This window comes from Mustela putorius, unplaced genomic scaffold, assembly GCF_011764305.1.
Source record: "Mustela putorius furo isolate JIRA1106 unplaced genomic scaffold, ASM1176430v1.1 tig00000873_pilon_pilon_pilon, whole genome shotgun sequence".
Classification (NCBI taxonomy): domain Eukaryota; kingdom Metazoa; phylum Chordata; class Mammalia; order Carnivora; family Mustelidae; genus Mustela; species Mustela putorius.
In genome coordinates, this window is record NW_025421504.1 from 6,240,256 (window position 1) to 6,256,574 (window position 16,319).

A 16,319-nucleotide genomic window follows, 5' to 3' on the forward strand; every position below is an offset into this window, starting at 1 on the left:
ACACTTAGCAAAAGTGGCTCCAGGGGCAAAATATGAGAAAGGGCCCAACATGTCCTGGCTTCTGTGCTCCACCCCGGGCCTTGCTGGGGTCCTGGTGGGAGGGATGGGTGATGGGCACAACGTTGGCAGAAAGAAGGAGTAAGACGGGCAAAGCTGGGGCTGACCTTCTTCCTACTTCTGTAAGTAGTTATGATAAGGCGAGGGGTGAGGAGCGAGGGGGTAGTCGCCAGGAGCAAGGAGCAGCTTTCTTCAGGAAGGAGGCCCTGGTCTAAGCGGCAAGTTTCTGGAGGATTCTGGCCGGTATCAATATCCACAGGCTCTTACTTGGTGGTCTGGGGCACAGCAGTGAGAGTTTCCAGTATGTTCTGAGGACAGCGGCCCCTCTTGCCCATCGGACCAGTAGGTCCCTGCTCACATATCCCTACTCTTTGAGAGCCTTTCTTTGTTGTCTGGTGTTTGATATTCTCTTCCCCCTCATTCCACTCTGGTCTAGAATCTCTCCTCTGGCTTTCGGACTTTGTCCCCCCGCAGCCACACTCCTGGCCTTTGGACTCCCAAGGCTACACCCTGACATCCCCTGTGTCTAGTATTGTGTCCCTCAACCTCGGCTCTGCAAGACCTCTGTGATGGAGCCGGCATCCCTCTGTCCGGTCTTCCCACCTGAGGAGAAGGACTGAGTAAGAGCCAGCCCCACTCCCTGGGTCTGCGTCTGCAAATTTCCCCAAGGCCTAGAAGGAGTGGCAAAGTCCTCTTTGAAGACACTCCTTCATGGCTGCAGACAGGAGAGCATTTCTCAAAAGCTTATTCATGATCACCGAGACGCGCTGCATTGCCTGTTGCCTTGAGATTTCGCTCCTTCCTCTTTTTTGCTTATTCACCAGTGGGAAGTGGCCGAAGGAGGAAGTGCCGGAGTGGGGCGAGCAGAAGGGTGGAAGATGCTGGGGCTGAGTCGGAGTTGACTGGCTCCACCAAGGGGGGCTTGTGCGAAGAGAGAATGTACCTGCTGCTGTCCTTCCTCTTCCTCTTCCGGCTTGCAGGTGAGTGGGGCCTGGGTCTGTACTGGAGAAGAGCTTCTGGGGCAGGATGAAGCGGCTGGTGGAGGGAGGCGGGGGCCCAGCCGCGGGTCCTGCTGGAAGCAGGCCGTGTTTCTAAGCAGTGTCTCGAAGTAGTGAGTCTGTGTGTGTCGGCCACCCCAGCACAGCGTGTAATTCCTGACCACCCAGGGGCCGGTTGTTCCGGAGGGACTTGGACGAAGGGGTCCCCCGGTGTAGGAGAAGCAGAGGAGCCCTGGTTGCTTGGGAGAGCTGTTGCCTTCGAGAATGTCTTAGAGGAAGGGAAGGAGTGAGTATGGAGGTGGCTTTGGAGGAAGGAAAGCTGGGGGTTTGCCAGACAGGGAGGAAGACGTGGTTCTAGGTGCTTGGGGTAGAAGGAAGTAGTAGAAGTTGCTGAGCGGCTAAGATGGGGATGGTGGTGGAAGGAAACTGTGAGCAGATGGATACCATTTGGATTAAAAATTAAGGGATTTTCTTGACCTTGAAATGCTGGAGGGCCACAGGGCTCAGTTTTGGGCTTTTCTTTCTAGAGCTCTAAAGACATTCCCTCACTGATTTCCTCTCCTCTCTTGGCTTAAATACTACCTCTATACAGATGATGCCTGATGTTGTATCATCAGCCTGGACATCACCCGGGACCCCAGAATCTTTTAGTCAAGTGCCCACTCAACTCTCCACTAAGATGTTGGCATTTCGGATGTGACCTCAGCATATCTTCTCCTCTCAAATTCCTTTCTCTCCCATCTTTGTGTTTAGCAACTCCATCTTTTCTAGGTACTCAAGCAAAAGCTGGGGGCATTCATCTCTCATATCCCACAATGATCCTTGGGAAATGCAAGCCAGATGCTGTCCTTCCTCTGGTCAAAACCCTCTAATGACTTCCTGTCTTACTCAGGGTAGAAACACGGAGTCCTTACAGAAGCTAAAAGGTTTACCACCTGGTTCTCTCACCTCATCACCTCCCCGATCGCCTCTTCTACTCTGCTCTCTCGGCTCAACCCACCGCAGCCAGAATGGCCTCTTACATGGTCTTTGAACACGTTAGGTACACTTCTGCCTCAGGGCCTTTGCACTTGCCGTTCTCTGCCCAAAACGCTCTTCTTCATATAACCACATGTTCCAGTCCCTCATATCCTGCATGTCTTTGATTTTTACTCAGGCCTTCATTGATAAGAAACTTCATTAAAATAGCAGTTCCCTTGCATTATTTTTCTCTACTGTCTGACTCCTCCCTTCTCCCACCTTGAGAGAACATAAGCCTTAGGAAGGCAGGAATTTTTGTTCCTACAAACATACCAGGTATAGATTACAAATAGCGAGTATTAGTTGAGTGAGTGAATGTATCTCATGGAGAGGGAAAAGAATATGATTGCCATAATCCCCAACTTTTCTTTTCCATAGAACTGAACACTAGGGATGGAACTAGATGGTATTATGCTTAGTGCAATACGTCAATTGGAGAAAGACAACTCTCATATGATCTCCCTGATATGAGGAAATTGAGATGCAATATGGGGGGGTTTAGGAGGCAGGAAAAGAATAAATGAAACAAGATGGGATCGGGAGGGAGACAAACCATAAGAGACTCTTAATATCACAGAACAAGCGGAGGGTTGTTGGGGGAGATGGGCGTGGAGAGAGGGTGGTGGGGATATGGACATTGCAGAGGGTATGTGCTATCGTGAATACTGTGAAGTGCGTAAGCCTGATGATTCACAGACCTGTACCCCTGGGGCTAATAATACATTATATGTTAATTAAAAAAAAGAACTGAACACCAGGGACTCTTGCCATTAATTACAGAGGACATGTATTGCCTGTGAGCATGTAAATGGGGCAGCTGCTTTGGAAAACAGTTTGACATTCCTCAAAATGTTAAATACATGATTACCACATGGTCCGGCCATTCGACTCCCAGGTGTATACCCAAGATAACTGAAAACATGCTCATGTAGAAACTTGTATGCAGGGGCGCCTGGGTGGCTCAGTCAGTTAAGCCACTGCCTTCGGCTCAGGTCATGATCCCAGGGTCCTGGAATCGAGGCCCGCATCAGGCTCCTTGCTCACCAAGGAGCCTGCTTTTCTCTCGGCCTCTGCCTGCCTGTGCACACACTCTGTGTCTCTCTCTGACAATTAAATAAATAAATAAAATCTTAAAAAAAAAAAAAACTTGTATGCAGACATTCATGGCAACATTATTCATAATTGTTAAAAACTGGAAACAACCTAAATGTACATCAGCTGACGGATGAGCAAATAAAATGTAGCATACTGGGCGCGTGGGTGGCTCAGTGGGGTAAGCCTCTGCCTCCGGCTTAGGTCATGGTCTCAGGGTCCTGGGATCAAGTCTCGCATCGGACTCTCTGCTCAGCAGGGAGCCTGCTTACCCCCTCTCTCTGCCTACTCGTGATTTCTCTCTGTCAAATAAATAAATAAAATATTTTTAAAAAATGCAGCATACTCATTCAAGGGAACATTATTCAGCCATAAAAACAAATGAACGCGTACACATGCTGCAACACAGACCAACCTGGGAAATATTATGCTGAGCGGAAGGATCCAGACACAAGAGCCCCTCTATTGTATCATTCCATACCTACGAAATATCCGTAATGCCTAAATTCATAGAAATGGAAAGTACATTTAGTGGTTGCCAGGAGCTGGGTGGAAGGAATCAGGAGAGTGAATGCTAATGAGTAAGGGGTTTCTTTTTGGGGTGATAGAAAGGAATTCGGTGTAGTGATGGTTGCGAATTTTGTGCATGTCCAGGAACCGCCGAGCTGTACACTATAAAAGGGCGAATTGTACGGTAAGGGAATCGTATGTGAGCAGGAACGTCATCAAGGAGCAGAGGGGAGAATCAGCAGCAGTCGACTTCTCCTGGTAGAAAAATCTCTGGGTAGCATTTGGCATTGTAGGGATCTGAGGCTCTGGAAGCAGGTGTTCATGGCAAGTGGATGGTCCTTTCTGTGGTCGAATTTGATCATTCATGCCATCAGTTAGAGAAGTGATAATGATACCTCCAAGAAGTGGTAGGTGCTGTGAGGAGAGCTGAGCTCGGGGACCCGACGTTGTGAGCCTCGGGGGACACAGGGAGGGGGTGGCGCTGTTGATGAAGGAGGCTACTGCAAGGAGCCTCTGGGAGGAGATGCCTGAGCAGAGGCCCGGGGGTTGAGAAGGAGCAGGCACTTAGGATCGCAGGCAGACTTTCGGACACGCGCGTCAGCGAGCACAAAGGCTGTGATAGGGGCCTGAGCCTGCTGACCTGACCCTGAGCGGGCCTGAGAGATGGATGGGCCGTGTGGCTTCCTCACATGCTTCAGAGCAGCCCGGAGGGGCAGATTGGGAAGATATCACTGTGTCTGGGGGAAAAGTCTTAGGGGAGGAAAGTGACGTGTCCAGGACCGCAAGGTTTGTAAAGGCAAAGCTGAGGATGGGTCGTGGGGATGTTGAAGCCGATTCTGGGCGAGACGTTAGGGGGCAAGTCAGCAGGGCAGCGAATGCACATAAAGGACTGCTTCTTTTTCCCCCTGACATCTGGAAACAGGGGAAGTTGGTGAGCAGATGTGAGAATAATGCTGGGGTGTGTGTGCATGTGCAGGTGTATGGGTGTGACCGAGGCAGAGTGGAAATGTCAGTTGGAAGCCAGCAGGCACAGCTGTGTGCTCAGCAGGAACCTGGTCTGTGCTGTGAACCTGTGCCCCCTCACCAGCCTCTCCCGGGAACTTCCCATAACAAGACGCCCATTTACCCCGCATGGCTTCTCACTCTGAAGAGTTCCTTGTTTCCAAGCTATACAAGAAACAAATACCAGCCAGAGCTCCCACTGGCTTTACAGCCTTCATTTTTTGTGAGAAAGGAAGAGATTTGTGGCTGCTATTTTCAGAGAAATATTAGTTGCTTTGTCCACATTTGGTTTCACCCTAAGTGGTGGTGGACGTGGACAAGACCCATGGAGTGGTCACTGGCTGACGTCCTGTGCCATGCTGGAGTTGGGGTCCATCCTGTGCCTCCCTGACGGTGAGCCCGTAAACATTCCTCATCTTCTTCCTCAACTAGGGTTACTCCTGATCGACTAGTCTGGAAATAACCATGCCTGCTGGGGGTGCTGCTCCCTGGGGCTCAGGGCTGCCAATTTGTTTATCTGAGAGAGAGAGGAGACACGAGCAGGGAGAGCAGCAGACAGAGGAAGAAGCAGACTCCCTGCCGGGCAGGGAGCTGGACCTGGGGGCTTGATCCCAGGACTCTAAGATCATGACTTGAGCCGAAGGCAGATGCTTTACCGACGGAGCCCCCCAGACTCCCCATCAGGGCTGCCTCCGGTGTCAGGATGGTTCAGACAGCAGGGTAGTGCTCTGCCGAGGTTGGTGGGCCCCCGGACAGACCTTTCCAGGAAGCTAGTGGAGCAGATGGTTCAAGAGTCAGGCCCAATGTCTGCGCTCAGGTGAGATGGGCTAATGTCACCTTAGGAGTTTCCTAAAGCTGCCACGACAAATGACTACACACCTAGTGGCTTAAAAGAACACAAATTTATAATGTTACAGTCTGGAAGTCAGAGTCTTAAAGGATCACCAGGGCTGCGTTCCTTCTGGTAGCTTTGAGGGAGAATCAGATTCCTAATGACTTTTCCACGGCCCAGAGGTTGCTGCGTCCTTGGCGTGTGGCCCCACCTGACCTTCAGTGTCCCTTCTTCTCTGACTCTGACCCTCCTGCTTCCCTCTGATAAGGTCCTTGGCCCCGCCCCACGCTCCCGGATTCTCTCTCCATCTCAAAACCCTTAATTTAGTCACATCTGCAAAGTCCCATTTGATGTGTGAGCTGCTTTACAGTATTTTATAGGGTCTGGGGATTAGGATGTAGACATCCGTAGGAAGCCATTATTCTGCTCACCAGGCTGTGAAACAGCCCCGCCCAGGCATTATTCCGCGCGCCCCCCCCCCGCCCCATCATTTTGAAAGTAGTTAATGTTCATTGTTGATACTTAGGAAAGTACAGAAAAAATGAAGAGTCCAGAAAAATAAAAAATTCTGTGTTCCTCATCTTAATGCCCAAGGCAACCTGATGTTCATTTAATATTTACTGGTTTCCTTTTAATCTATTCTTCTATGCATATTTTTTAAAAAAGAATTTTTGTTGTTGTTGTTTGACAGAGAGAGAGAGAGAGAGAGAGAGAGACTGCAAGATAGGGAACACAAGCAGGGGGAGTGGGAGAGGGAGAAGCAGGCTTCTCGCCCAGCAGGGATCCCAAGGTGGGGCTTGATCCCAGAACCCTGGGATCATGACCTGAGCCGAAAGCAGACTCTTAATGACTGAGCCACTCAGGTGCCCCATCTTCTACGCATATTTTAAAAGTTAGTTGAGACTGTGCTGTATATGATGTTTAAAAAAATATTTTCACCTCATAGGATTTTCCACATAATTAACAGTATTTCTAATCATAATTAACAGTGTCTGCATTATATTTTGTTGTTTACTTATTATCCTAATTGATGGATGTTAACCTCATTCAGTTTTGCTCCTTAAATAATTATGTAATGAGGGGTGCTTGGGTGGCTCAGTGGGTTAAAGCCTCTGCCTTCCGCTCGGGTCATGATCTCGGGGGCCTGAGATCAAACCCCTCATTGGGCTCTCTGCTCAGCAGGAAACCTGCCCCACCCCCGCCTGCCTCTCTGCCTACTTGTGATCTCTCTCTAATAAATAAATAAAATCTTAAAAAACAAAAACAAAAGACAAACCATTTAAATAATTATGTAATGAATCTTAGTGCATATGTTCTTATTAGCTTCTCTGATTATTTCCTGAGGACCAAATCCTAGACATATAATCACTGGAGCAAAGGGCATGATTATTTTGATACATAATTGCCACATTGCCTTCCGTAATGGTTGAATGGTTACATCTCTAACAGCAGCTGCTCCTCTTGTCCATGTCACGTCACCCATGTCAGCGATATAGTAGTCAAAAAACTTAACTTTGCTTCATATGTGAAAATGACATCACTTTAAAATATTTTCATTTGCTAGATTGTTTAAATGGAACACTTCCAATTTTATCATCCACCTGAATTTTCTCTTTGTGCCTTTTCTTTTCTTGCCCCTTACCAACTTTCTAAATGGAATCTTTCTTCTTTTTCACTTTTATTTCATTTTTTCAGTGTTTCAAGATTCATTGTTTATGCACCACACCCAGTGCTTCATGCAATACATGCCCTCCTTAACCTAAATGGAGTCTTTTTTTTTTTTTTTTAAAGATTTTTATTTATTTATTTGACAGAGAGAGAAAGATCACAAGTAGACAGAAGAGCAAGCAGAGAGAGGGGGGTAAGCAGGCTCCCCGCTGAGCAGAGAGCCTGATGCAGGTCTCGATTCCAGGACCCTGAGATCATGACCTGAGCTGAAGGCAGAGACTTAACCCACTGAGCCACTCAGGCACCCTGAAAGTGCTCCCTTTCACTCAGAGATGTTATAAAGGCTCACTTCTATGTCCCTCTAGTTTAAGAAGTGATTTGCTATTTTATGTTGGCCTTCTTAATTTCCTTGCATTGACCTAAGTGGAGCATGGCGAGAGGGGACAGGATCCAGCCACGCTTGTGGGAAACCCTTCCCCTCTTCATTTACCGTTTTAAGTGTCCTATGGTATGTTATACTCCAGAGAACGGAAACATATCTCCATGCAAATACCAGTAGTACATACATGTTCAGAGAGGCATTAATCGACATAGCCAAAAAGGGAAATTAATTCAAATAGCTTCCACTGACGAACGCGTAAACAAAATGTCCCTGTCCTTACCCTGGAACAAAGTGCCCACACACGCTACAATAGGGATGAACTTAAAAGACATTCTGCTAAGTGAATGAAGCCAGATACAAAAGGCCACACATTGTATGACTATGTGGTCATGAAATGTAGATTTCAGAATAAAGAAATCTACAGACAGGACATAGGTTATGTGTGTGGGGGGGGGGTGAATCAGGCACAGGGTTTCTTTTGAGGTAACAAAAACATTCTGGAATTAGAGGTGATGGCTGTACAACTCTCTGAATACCCCAAGAACCCCAGATAGATGCTTTAAAATTAAGAGTAAAATTCATGATACATGATTTATATCTCAATTTTTAAAATGGACGAAAGTAAAATCTTAGCCTTAAACACACCTTAGTTCATTTTAGAAAGGAAGGAAATTATCACTGCCTTTAACTTAGCAAACTGGAAGAAGGCAAGTAGTAATCTCTCAGAAAGAAGAGGAATAAAATCACACATACGACAAATTAATAATTTAGGAAATAAAAACAATAAAAACTAATCTCAAAAGTGGTTTAATGCAGGAAAAAACAAGGAGGTTAGGAGAAACAGAAGGGGGATATCCTGCAGCAAGTGTAATCCACACAACTCACAGACCTCATGTGGTCCGAACGTGTAATAATAACAGATACAGACATTTTAATTATAAAAGGATACTTTCTAAATGGAGGACATTATGCTAATACATACTCCATGAAAGAGGTTAACTTTCTGGGAAAAACAAGCCAAAACAAAAAGAACGGATTCAAGAACCATCAAAGTCCTTGAATAGTCAATATTCAGGGGAAAACAATTTCCAGTCATCAAAGTGTATGTCCCAATCATGAATTTACCAGAGAGTTTTGTAGATAATTTTTAGGATTCTAAAGACACAGAAATTCCTTTGCTCTGTTTATGTGCTGGTCACTAGTGTTTCCAAGTTGGGAGGTTCCACACAAAATCCAGATTCCTGGCGACTCTAGAAAAACGAAAAGGTCTGAAACCACAGAGCCCACATCTCGCACGAGGACAATGGGCTGAAGCGGACTGTGGCCGTGCCTTCGCTTGGGTCATTTGCTTCCAGATGACATTGACCACAGGGAGGGGGAGGGGAGGATTATCAGAAGATGTCATTGCTCCGTGGGGACATTCTTGTTTCTCTGAGATGTAGAGTTGTGCTTTCCATGGTGGAAATCAGTTGTGATTTCCATGGTGTCTTTGACCCAGTGGAGTTTTGAAGGACAAAGTGGAAGGACTTGTGTAAGGTGTATTCCCTCCGTGACTGTCACTCAACTCATCAGGCGTTTGGGTTTACTGGGGCTACTTGTGATGCAGGAGTCTGTGCCGTTGCCCTCCGTTGGGTCGGGTGGGATATGACGGGCACATGGGTTTGTATTTTCTAGGCTCAGCTGACATCACAGGTCCAGCAGAAGTCAGAGGCCCCGTTGGGGGCCGACTGGCCGTGCACTGTCGCTATGAACCCTGGTGGAAGATCTACCGTAAGTGGTGGTGTCGAGGAGCTGTGTGGAGTTCCTGCCGTATTCTCGTTCGTACCGACGGATCAGAGCAGGAAGCGAAGCGTGACCAAGTGTCCATCAAGGACGATTGGAAATCGCAGATGTTCACGGTGACCATGGAGAAGCTCAGGTGGAACGATACAGACGCTTACTGGTGTGGGATTGAAAGGACTGGAGTTGACTCTGGGGTCGTAGTTAAAGTGGTCATTGACCCAGGTAAGAGTTTGTATATGAGTGTGGATGGATCTCTTCAGGGTCTTCTTTGTCCTGGTCCCTGAAGTTCCTTTCTCATAACTTAGTGTCGCTCAGAGTGAACTGTCACACAGGGGAGTTGAGTCCTGAGTACTCCCAGAACCCCGACTGACCCCATGGCTTGGGAGACACAGGGCCTCTCTTAGATGCCCTCATGGCTCCCAGCACCTCCTGCAGGATGGGATCTAGCCTTTCTGGGCAGGTGTTTTGCTGCACAGCGCCACGCCTACATTCACTGTCCATAGAGGTCAAGGTGATGGTCCCAGTTTCAGTCTGTGGACCAAAGGGATCTTCTTCTATGTGACCCAGAGACGACAGTTCTTGCCAGTGTTTTGGAGTTCTGCTTGTTCTGGAGTTTGGGGCCAGGACTTGAGAGTAACTATTCCCACCTCCTCCTGTTCCATACCCAGGCTGAGAAGGAAGAGGCCCAGTACAGTCAGGGTACTGTGGTTGATTCCTGAGGTCCGAAAAGGCATCCCATTCAAAGGGCTGCATTTCTGGTGCCTGAAATCTCATTACAAGCCATATACACATCTGGGCTTAATGATGTTCTCTTCCTCAGTACTTCTAGAATGCAGACACTCCTGGGAAGTACAGCTCAGAGGTCCCACTGCCTTGGTTTGAATGAGTTGGTCTGTTGGGCTCTGCTTCTCTGACCTCTGGACAGGCAGCACCAGATCACAGGGACCTGTGGCAAGGGGACAGCGCAGAGTCCACAGAGCCCCACCCTTCCTGAACCTGCAAGGCGTGTGACCGTCGCAAAGCACAGCACATTCACTGTATTATTGAATCTGGAAAATGTTCCTGAGAAGTGACTCTTCTCCCAATAGAAGCTTAATAACTTACCCAAACAAAGGCAAAGGACATTTTGAGTTTGTTTAGGGGTGGTCCTGACCTTAGGAGTCACAGATCTTGGGAGTGTTAGCCACCGTACCAGCACCCCCTTCTGCTTCTGTCCTTTCTGGATCAATGACACTGGGGGAGACCTTGGCAGAGGCCTTGTCATGGGCAGTGGGAGGGTTTTAAGTCCAGCTCAGCTCCAGCTGCCTTTGCCCCCAGGTAACATTAGGCCCCCTCTAACCCTTCCAGGGCCTGCTCGACATCCTCCCTGGACCCGTACTCAGCCCTTCCTGCCTCTGAGGCTGTGTCTCCTAGTGGCCAGGGAGATATGAGCAGTCCAGGCTATAGGCTCTTCCCATGGCCCAGCTCCAGGCTCCCCGCGCTCCCCCACCCCCAGGCAGGTTCAAAGCCACGGGCAGGGCTGCGGACAGGTTAGCAGGCTGAACAGTGTATAATTTGGTCTGTATGCTTAGCAACAACTACAGTACCAACCTCCACTATCCCCTCAACCACCATGTCCACTGGGACAGCAGAGACTGCGAGCAGCTACCAGTCCAGTGACAGGTAAGCCAGTTCCGGTGCATTGTTTCCGGTGGTCTACTTGGCCCAAATTCTTCCAGTTGTGGAGTTGGGGGTGGGAGGGAAGAACCCTTCGTAGTCCCAGGTGCCAGCCAGCCAGAGCTTGTCCCTAGCCTCTTCGCCTCCTTTGAGAAGGTGAGGATGACGGCAAGCCTTCCTACTTGCTATCAGGCCCTACATTGTCCTTGGAGCCTCCCCAGATCCTTCCTCCTGGAGCCCAGTATGGTTTGTAGATGTGCTGGTGTATTCATTCCTCCATCTCATTTTTACTGAGGTAACTTCTCCATGGCCAGCCCCTTGTTAAGCTCTGGAGGCATAGACAGGGAGCTTCTCCCCAGGGGCTCAGAGTGCGGGGAGGGAGACTGATGAGCAGGCAGTCAATGCAGATGGCATGGCCCGTGTGTGTTTGTGTGTGGGGGGGCACCAGCATTGTGGGGCCACAGGGATGGCTCTTGGTTCACATACCAGGAGAACAGGAAGGGCTTGGGGACATCCTGTTTCCCCTTGTGACACCGTGACCCCAATTTCTGCCTCTGTTGTCACACGGCCTTCCTCCTTCGTGTATTTGTGTGTGGCTACCTTCCCTCTTGTGAGGACACCATCCATTGGATTAGGACCCCTCCCTATGCAGTAGGACCTCGTCTTAACTTGATTCCATCTGCAAAGATCTGATTTCCAAATAGGTCACCTTCACAGGTTCTGAATGAACCTGAATTGTGGGGGTGGGGGACACTCCTTACTCCAGGACAGCAGGGGCAAGTGTAGAAGCAGAGAGACCTTTCCACACCCTGTTGCCATGCAATTTCAGTTAGGTGTCTAGACCCAAAGAAACCTTGTGGAACCCTCTTCTCCTTTAAAAAAAAAAAAAAAAGAGATATTTTTTTTTTTTAACCATCTCTGAGGGCACCCAGGAATGGGGTTCCCAAGCTAGAAACCCCAGGTCCGCAGGTCAAAAGGTGTGTGGCCCTCCTTGCTATTAGGTGGCTGGGGTGCGGCCCCGAAGCAGGAGGTGGGGCGGGGCGCATGGTGCTATTTTATCGTTTTCAGCTCTAACTCCCTGAAGCTCAGCATCCTGATTCCCCTCACCGTGGCTGTGCTGCTGCTTCTCCTGGTGGCGGCCTCATTCTTGGCTTTGAGGAAGATGAGGCAACCGAACGAAGGTGATCAGATACGGCGGACGCTGCCTACGGGCTGGAGTGTGGGTCTGAGTGTGGGGCGGATGGCTGGCTCTGCTTCCACATCCTCATGGAAAATGTAACCCCCTCCTCAGAATTCACCAGGGCCTCAGCTCTTTTGGGGTGCTCTCCAGCACCCCTCCCCCACCACAGCCTGGGGACTCTTGTAGCCAAGGACGGGGGGAGGACTCATTCTTGCTCATTACACCTCCTCCCCAGTGTATGTCTGAGACCAAAGTATTAAGTACTTTCTGTGCTTCTCAAAATCAAGGCCTTTGAAACAAAAAAACCAGAGCTGGAACTTATTTCTGTTGGCTCTAAAATTGGAGGGGGCGGTGGGCAGAGAGAACCAGGAACCACAGGCACTTGAAAGCTGGTCCATAAGATGCTGACCCAGCTTGTGCACCCCACTCAGGGTGCAGCCTGGAGGGGACACTTGTGTTCTAGGACTGGCCAGGCACCCGTGATGCAAGGAGGGACGGGCTCAGCCGCCCAGCAGCCTGCAGCCCTCCGGAGGACTAACTGGAATTCAGTAGGACAAAGGCGATGAGACAGATATAAATCAAACACCATGGAAATGGGGAGGGGGGGGGATGCAGCTCCTGGGCAGCTGGGGAGGCAGGTGTGACTTTGAGTTGACTCCCCAATGACCAGCCCAGTAGGGAAATGCACGCATTCCAGGGAGGGAAGTCGGTCTGAGTCTGCAGTTGTGCAGAAAGAAACAACCCCACGGGGGCCCATTGGTGGCAGGGCCACTGAATCAGCTGATCGCCCTTCTGTGACGGGTGGTGGGGGGGGTGGGGGAGTGGGAGGTGGGGGGGGCGAGGTCTCCTTGTTTCTCAGGTGGAAGCTCAGAGAGGTGAAGTGAGCAATGTCACCCAGTGTGTCATCTGGGGAGTCCGAATTAGAACCAGGTCTCATCTCTCTGAGCCTGGAACCTAATTCACTTCCCCCCCCCCCCCCAGATTTCTTTTCCCCAGGCCTGGGGGAGTCCTCAGAGTCTAGGGATGGGCTTTCTAATTCTGATTGTTTTTGTCTTTTAGCTGCTGGGGTATCCCCAGAGCAGGTAAGAGAGTCCCCGAGGTCAGACCAGAGACCCCAGACAGCTCCTTTTTCTCCATCTTCATTTTCCTTCTCCCAGAAGCACTGGGCTCCAAATGTATCACACAAACTATGTGCCCAAGTGTCTCCCGGCCCAGCTGCAGGGCCCGGGGGGATGGGGGGCGGGGGGTGGTAGTGACGCTGGAAACAGCCAGAAGGGGGCAGGTGTAGGGGTTTCAGAGGAAGCTGGGAGAGGGGGACAAAGGGAAGCACAAGGTCTGTGACCCAGCGGGAAAGAGGACCTGGGCTTTCTCTCCAAGGTGGTCCAGCCCCCGGAGCGGGAGGCGGATATCTGCTATGCAAACCTGGCCCTGCAGTCAACCAGCACCTCCCACAAGTCCTCCCAGAAGAAGGGCTGCACAAAGCCCTCCTCCTCTGCCCAGGATGACCAGCCGGAAGTGGAATATGTCACCATGGTGTGTTCTCGGTGGGGCTGCTGTGGGGTTTGGAGCCAGATCTGCCATTATCCTCGCTTTGAGGGTGGGCTTTCTCCCGCCCGCGGGGGCACAGAGGAGGAGGGGCGGGTGCTGGGCCAAGCCACAGCCACTGAAAGACTTGCCTGTGCAACTCCCCCAGGCTTTGGGCTTTTGGGAGGGTCCCCCTTTGGTCTCAGCACTGGGGGCCCTGAGTCCCAGTAGACATGGCCCTTGTAGTGACAGCAGGGACCCGGACTGGCCCCGAATTCCACGTGAAGGATGCTGCCCTCGCGTGGAGGGGAGGGAGGGTCTCCTGCTGCGGCTGGACTCCGGGAGCTGGCGGAGCCAAAGGGGCACGAGCTGGAGGGTGTGGGCGTAGCCTTCCCTGAAGGCTCTGTGCTCCCACCTCATCCAAGGCCTCTTCCTTCGATGGGCAAAGCCTCTCGCCGGCCTCTCTGACCCCTTGGGCTTCTTCATTCCAGGGCCCCCTCCAGAAGGAGGAGATTCCCTATGCAGATCTTTCTTGGGAGCTTTTGAATCAGGACGCAACCTATTGCAACATGAGCTTCCACGTTGCCCACGTTCCCAGCAGGAGCCACGAGGAATCCATGGAATACAGCAGCATCAGGAGATCTAAGCCTGGGCTCCAGGCGCCCCTCGCCCACCCCACATAAGGCCTGTGAGCCTGTTCCTGCTCTGTCTGCTTCCTGCCCCCAGTCGCTTCACGGGGACCAACTGGTGACTGAAGCCTGGTCTCAGGGGGCTTTCGGGAGGGAGCTGGCTTTTCTCCCATACAGCTTGGAAGGGGGTTGGGGATATATACTCTGCAGCTGCCAAGGGAGTAATAATAATAATGATTATAATAATAATTAACCTTTATTTATTGTTTACCATATGTGGTGAGGTGGATAATGGCCCCCAAAGTTATCTGTGTCCCAATCCCCAGAACCTGTGAATATGGCAGAAGGAGTCACGTGGATGTAGGACGTCGAGGATTTTGAGCGGGGCCCTAAGTGTAATCGCCAGGGTCCTTGTAAGGAGACAAGGTCATAAGAGGAGATGGCAGCTGATGATAGAGGCAGAGGCTGGAGTGATGTGGCCAGAAAAGACAAGTGATGGAGTGTCCCCTGGAGCATCTAGGAGGAACCAGCCCTGCCAACACCCTGACTTTAGTGCAGTGGAACAGATTGTCCTGCTGGGCTTCAGGACTGTAGGAGAATAAACTGATGTGGTGTTAATGAAGCCAGTAAACATGTGGTCATTTGTTACGGCGTCAAGAGGAAACAGACATGTTGTGTGGCAGGCTCCTTCCCTAAATGCTCTATCCCCAGTAACCAGCTGAATCCTCGCAACAACCCTATGAGGGTGTCTTAATCATTGCCCCCATTTGACGGATGAAGCATCAAGATTTGGAAAGGTTCAGTGACGTACCAAGTTTTGTCGCTCGGAAGCAGATGAGTGGAAATTTGAACTTGGGCATTTGGGCTCTTGAGTCCGGTGTCTGGGACACTGTCCTGCACGACATGTCTAAGGAAGAGGGGGTCTGTGGGCTACTTGTGCAGGGATCATTAACGGGTATTCACAGGGTGCCAGGCTTACCACCTCTGTTCTAGAGTCCTGGCAGCCCACCCTCCAGAGTATGTCCCACATCCCAGTGTGGTGGCATGGCTCTCTGTCTCCGTGGTTACCAGCCGAGCCCAAGCAACCAGCCAGTCCCCTGCCTGTTGCCCCTCTTTTTTTTTTTTTTTTTTCCGGCCCCAGAGACCATTCTCCTTCCAGCAGCCAGAATGATCTTTTTAAGGCACAGACCCGTCACTTGTGGCTTATCACCTTCAGATGGGTTCTTCTGTAGCCCAGGACATCCCTGGGGATGCACGGGTCCCTGCCTGCCCCTATGATCCCAGCTCTAGCTACTCTCTTTTTGAAAAGATGAAGCTTAAGAAAAAAAAAAAAAAAAGAAAAATGAAGATTTCTCTTTTCTCAGGGCATTGACACTTGCTGGTTCTTCTTTCTGGAATGTTCTCCCCACAGATGTGTGACCAGTTAGCTTCCTTTTATCATCACATCTTAACTCAAATGGCCCCTCCCAGAGTAGACTTCCCCGCCCACCCTCATGGCAGTAACTCCTGCTACCACCTCCAGTTTCTCTGTCCTGTTGCCCTGTTTTACTTCCTTCATAGCAGTCCCAGCTTTATGAACTTGTTTATTGGAACGTGAGTTTATTGTTCCCCCTCTCCACGAGGCTGTAGGTTGCCTGAAGGCGAGGACTTAGTCTCATTCACTGCTGTATTCCCCGTGCCTAGATTTGAGGTCTTGTACGCTGTGGATTCTTGAATGTTTTTATGTTGCCTTGAATGAATAAATAACACGAGAGTCCAGGCATGGGAACACAGGACAAGCTTTCAGGAGCAGGGACACCTGTGTCTGTCATTCTACGAAAAGGGTCCTGGGCTACTTGGACAACCTAAGGAATTTCAGCATCAAACTCCCAGAAACACAAAGTGGAGAAATTTCTTTCTCCTTTCCCAAAGCCAGGAGAGATAGAAAGGGCCATGATTCCTCCTGACTGGAGGACAAAGGTCTATCACTTCACTTAGGTCTCTTCTG

At 50.1% G+C, this 16,319-nt stretch overlaps 2 protein-coding genes across 3 annotated transcripts in view; one reads left to right on the top strand and one right to left on the bottom strand.

Annotated features, from left to right (window-relative positions):
• Nucleotides 1–16,319, bottom strand: part of RAB37 (RAB37, member RAS oncogene family) — a 57,474-nt gene that overhangs the window by 21,888 nt on the left and 19,267 nt on the right. The gene's annotated exons all lie outside the window — the stretch shown is intronic.
• CD300LF (CD300 molecule like family member f) lies at nt 770–14,954 on the top strand. The gene is made up of 7 exons (XM_004748999.3): nt 770–1,037; nt 9,236–9,565; nt 10,915–11,005; nt 12,068–12,180; nt 13,239–13,261; nt 13,557–13,712; nt 14,195–14,954. Exons 1-7 carry the CDS (start codon nt 995–997, stop codon nt 14,384–14,386), a joined length of 948 nt encoding a protein of 315 aa, XP_004749056.1. The 5' UTR covers nt 770–994; the 3' UTR covers nt 14,387–14,954.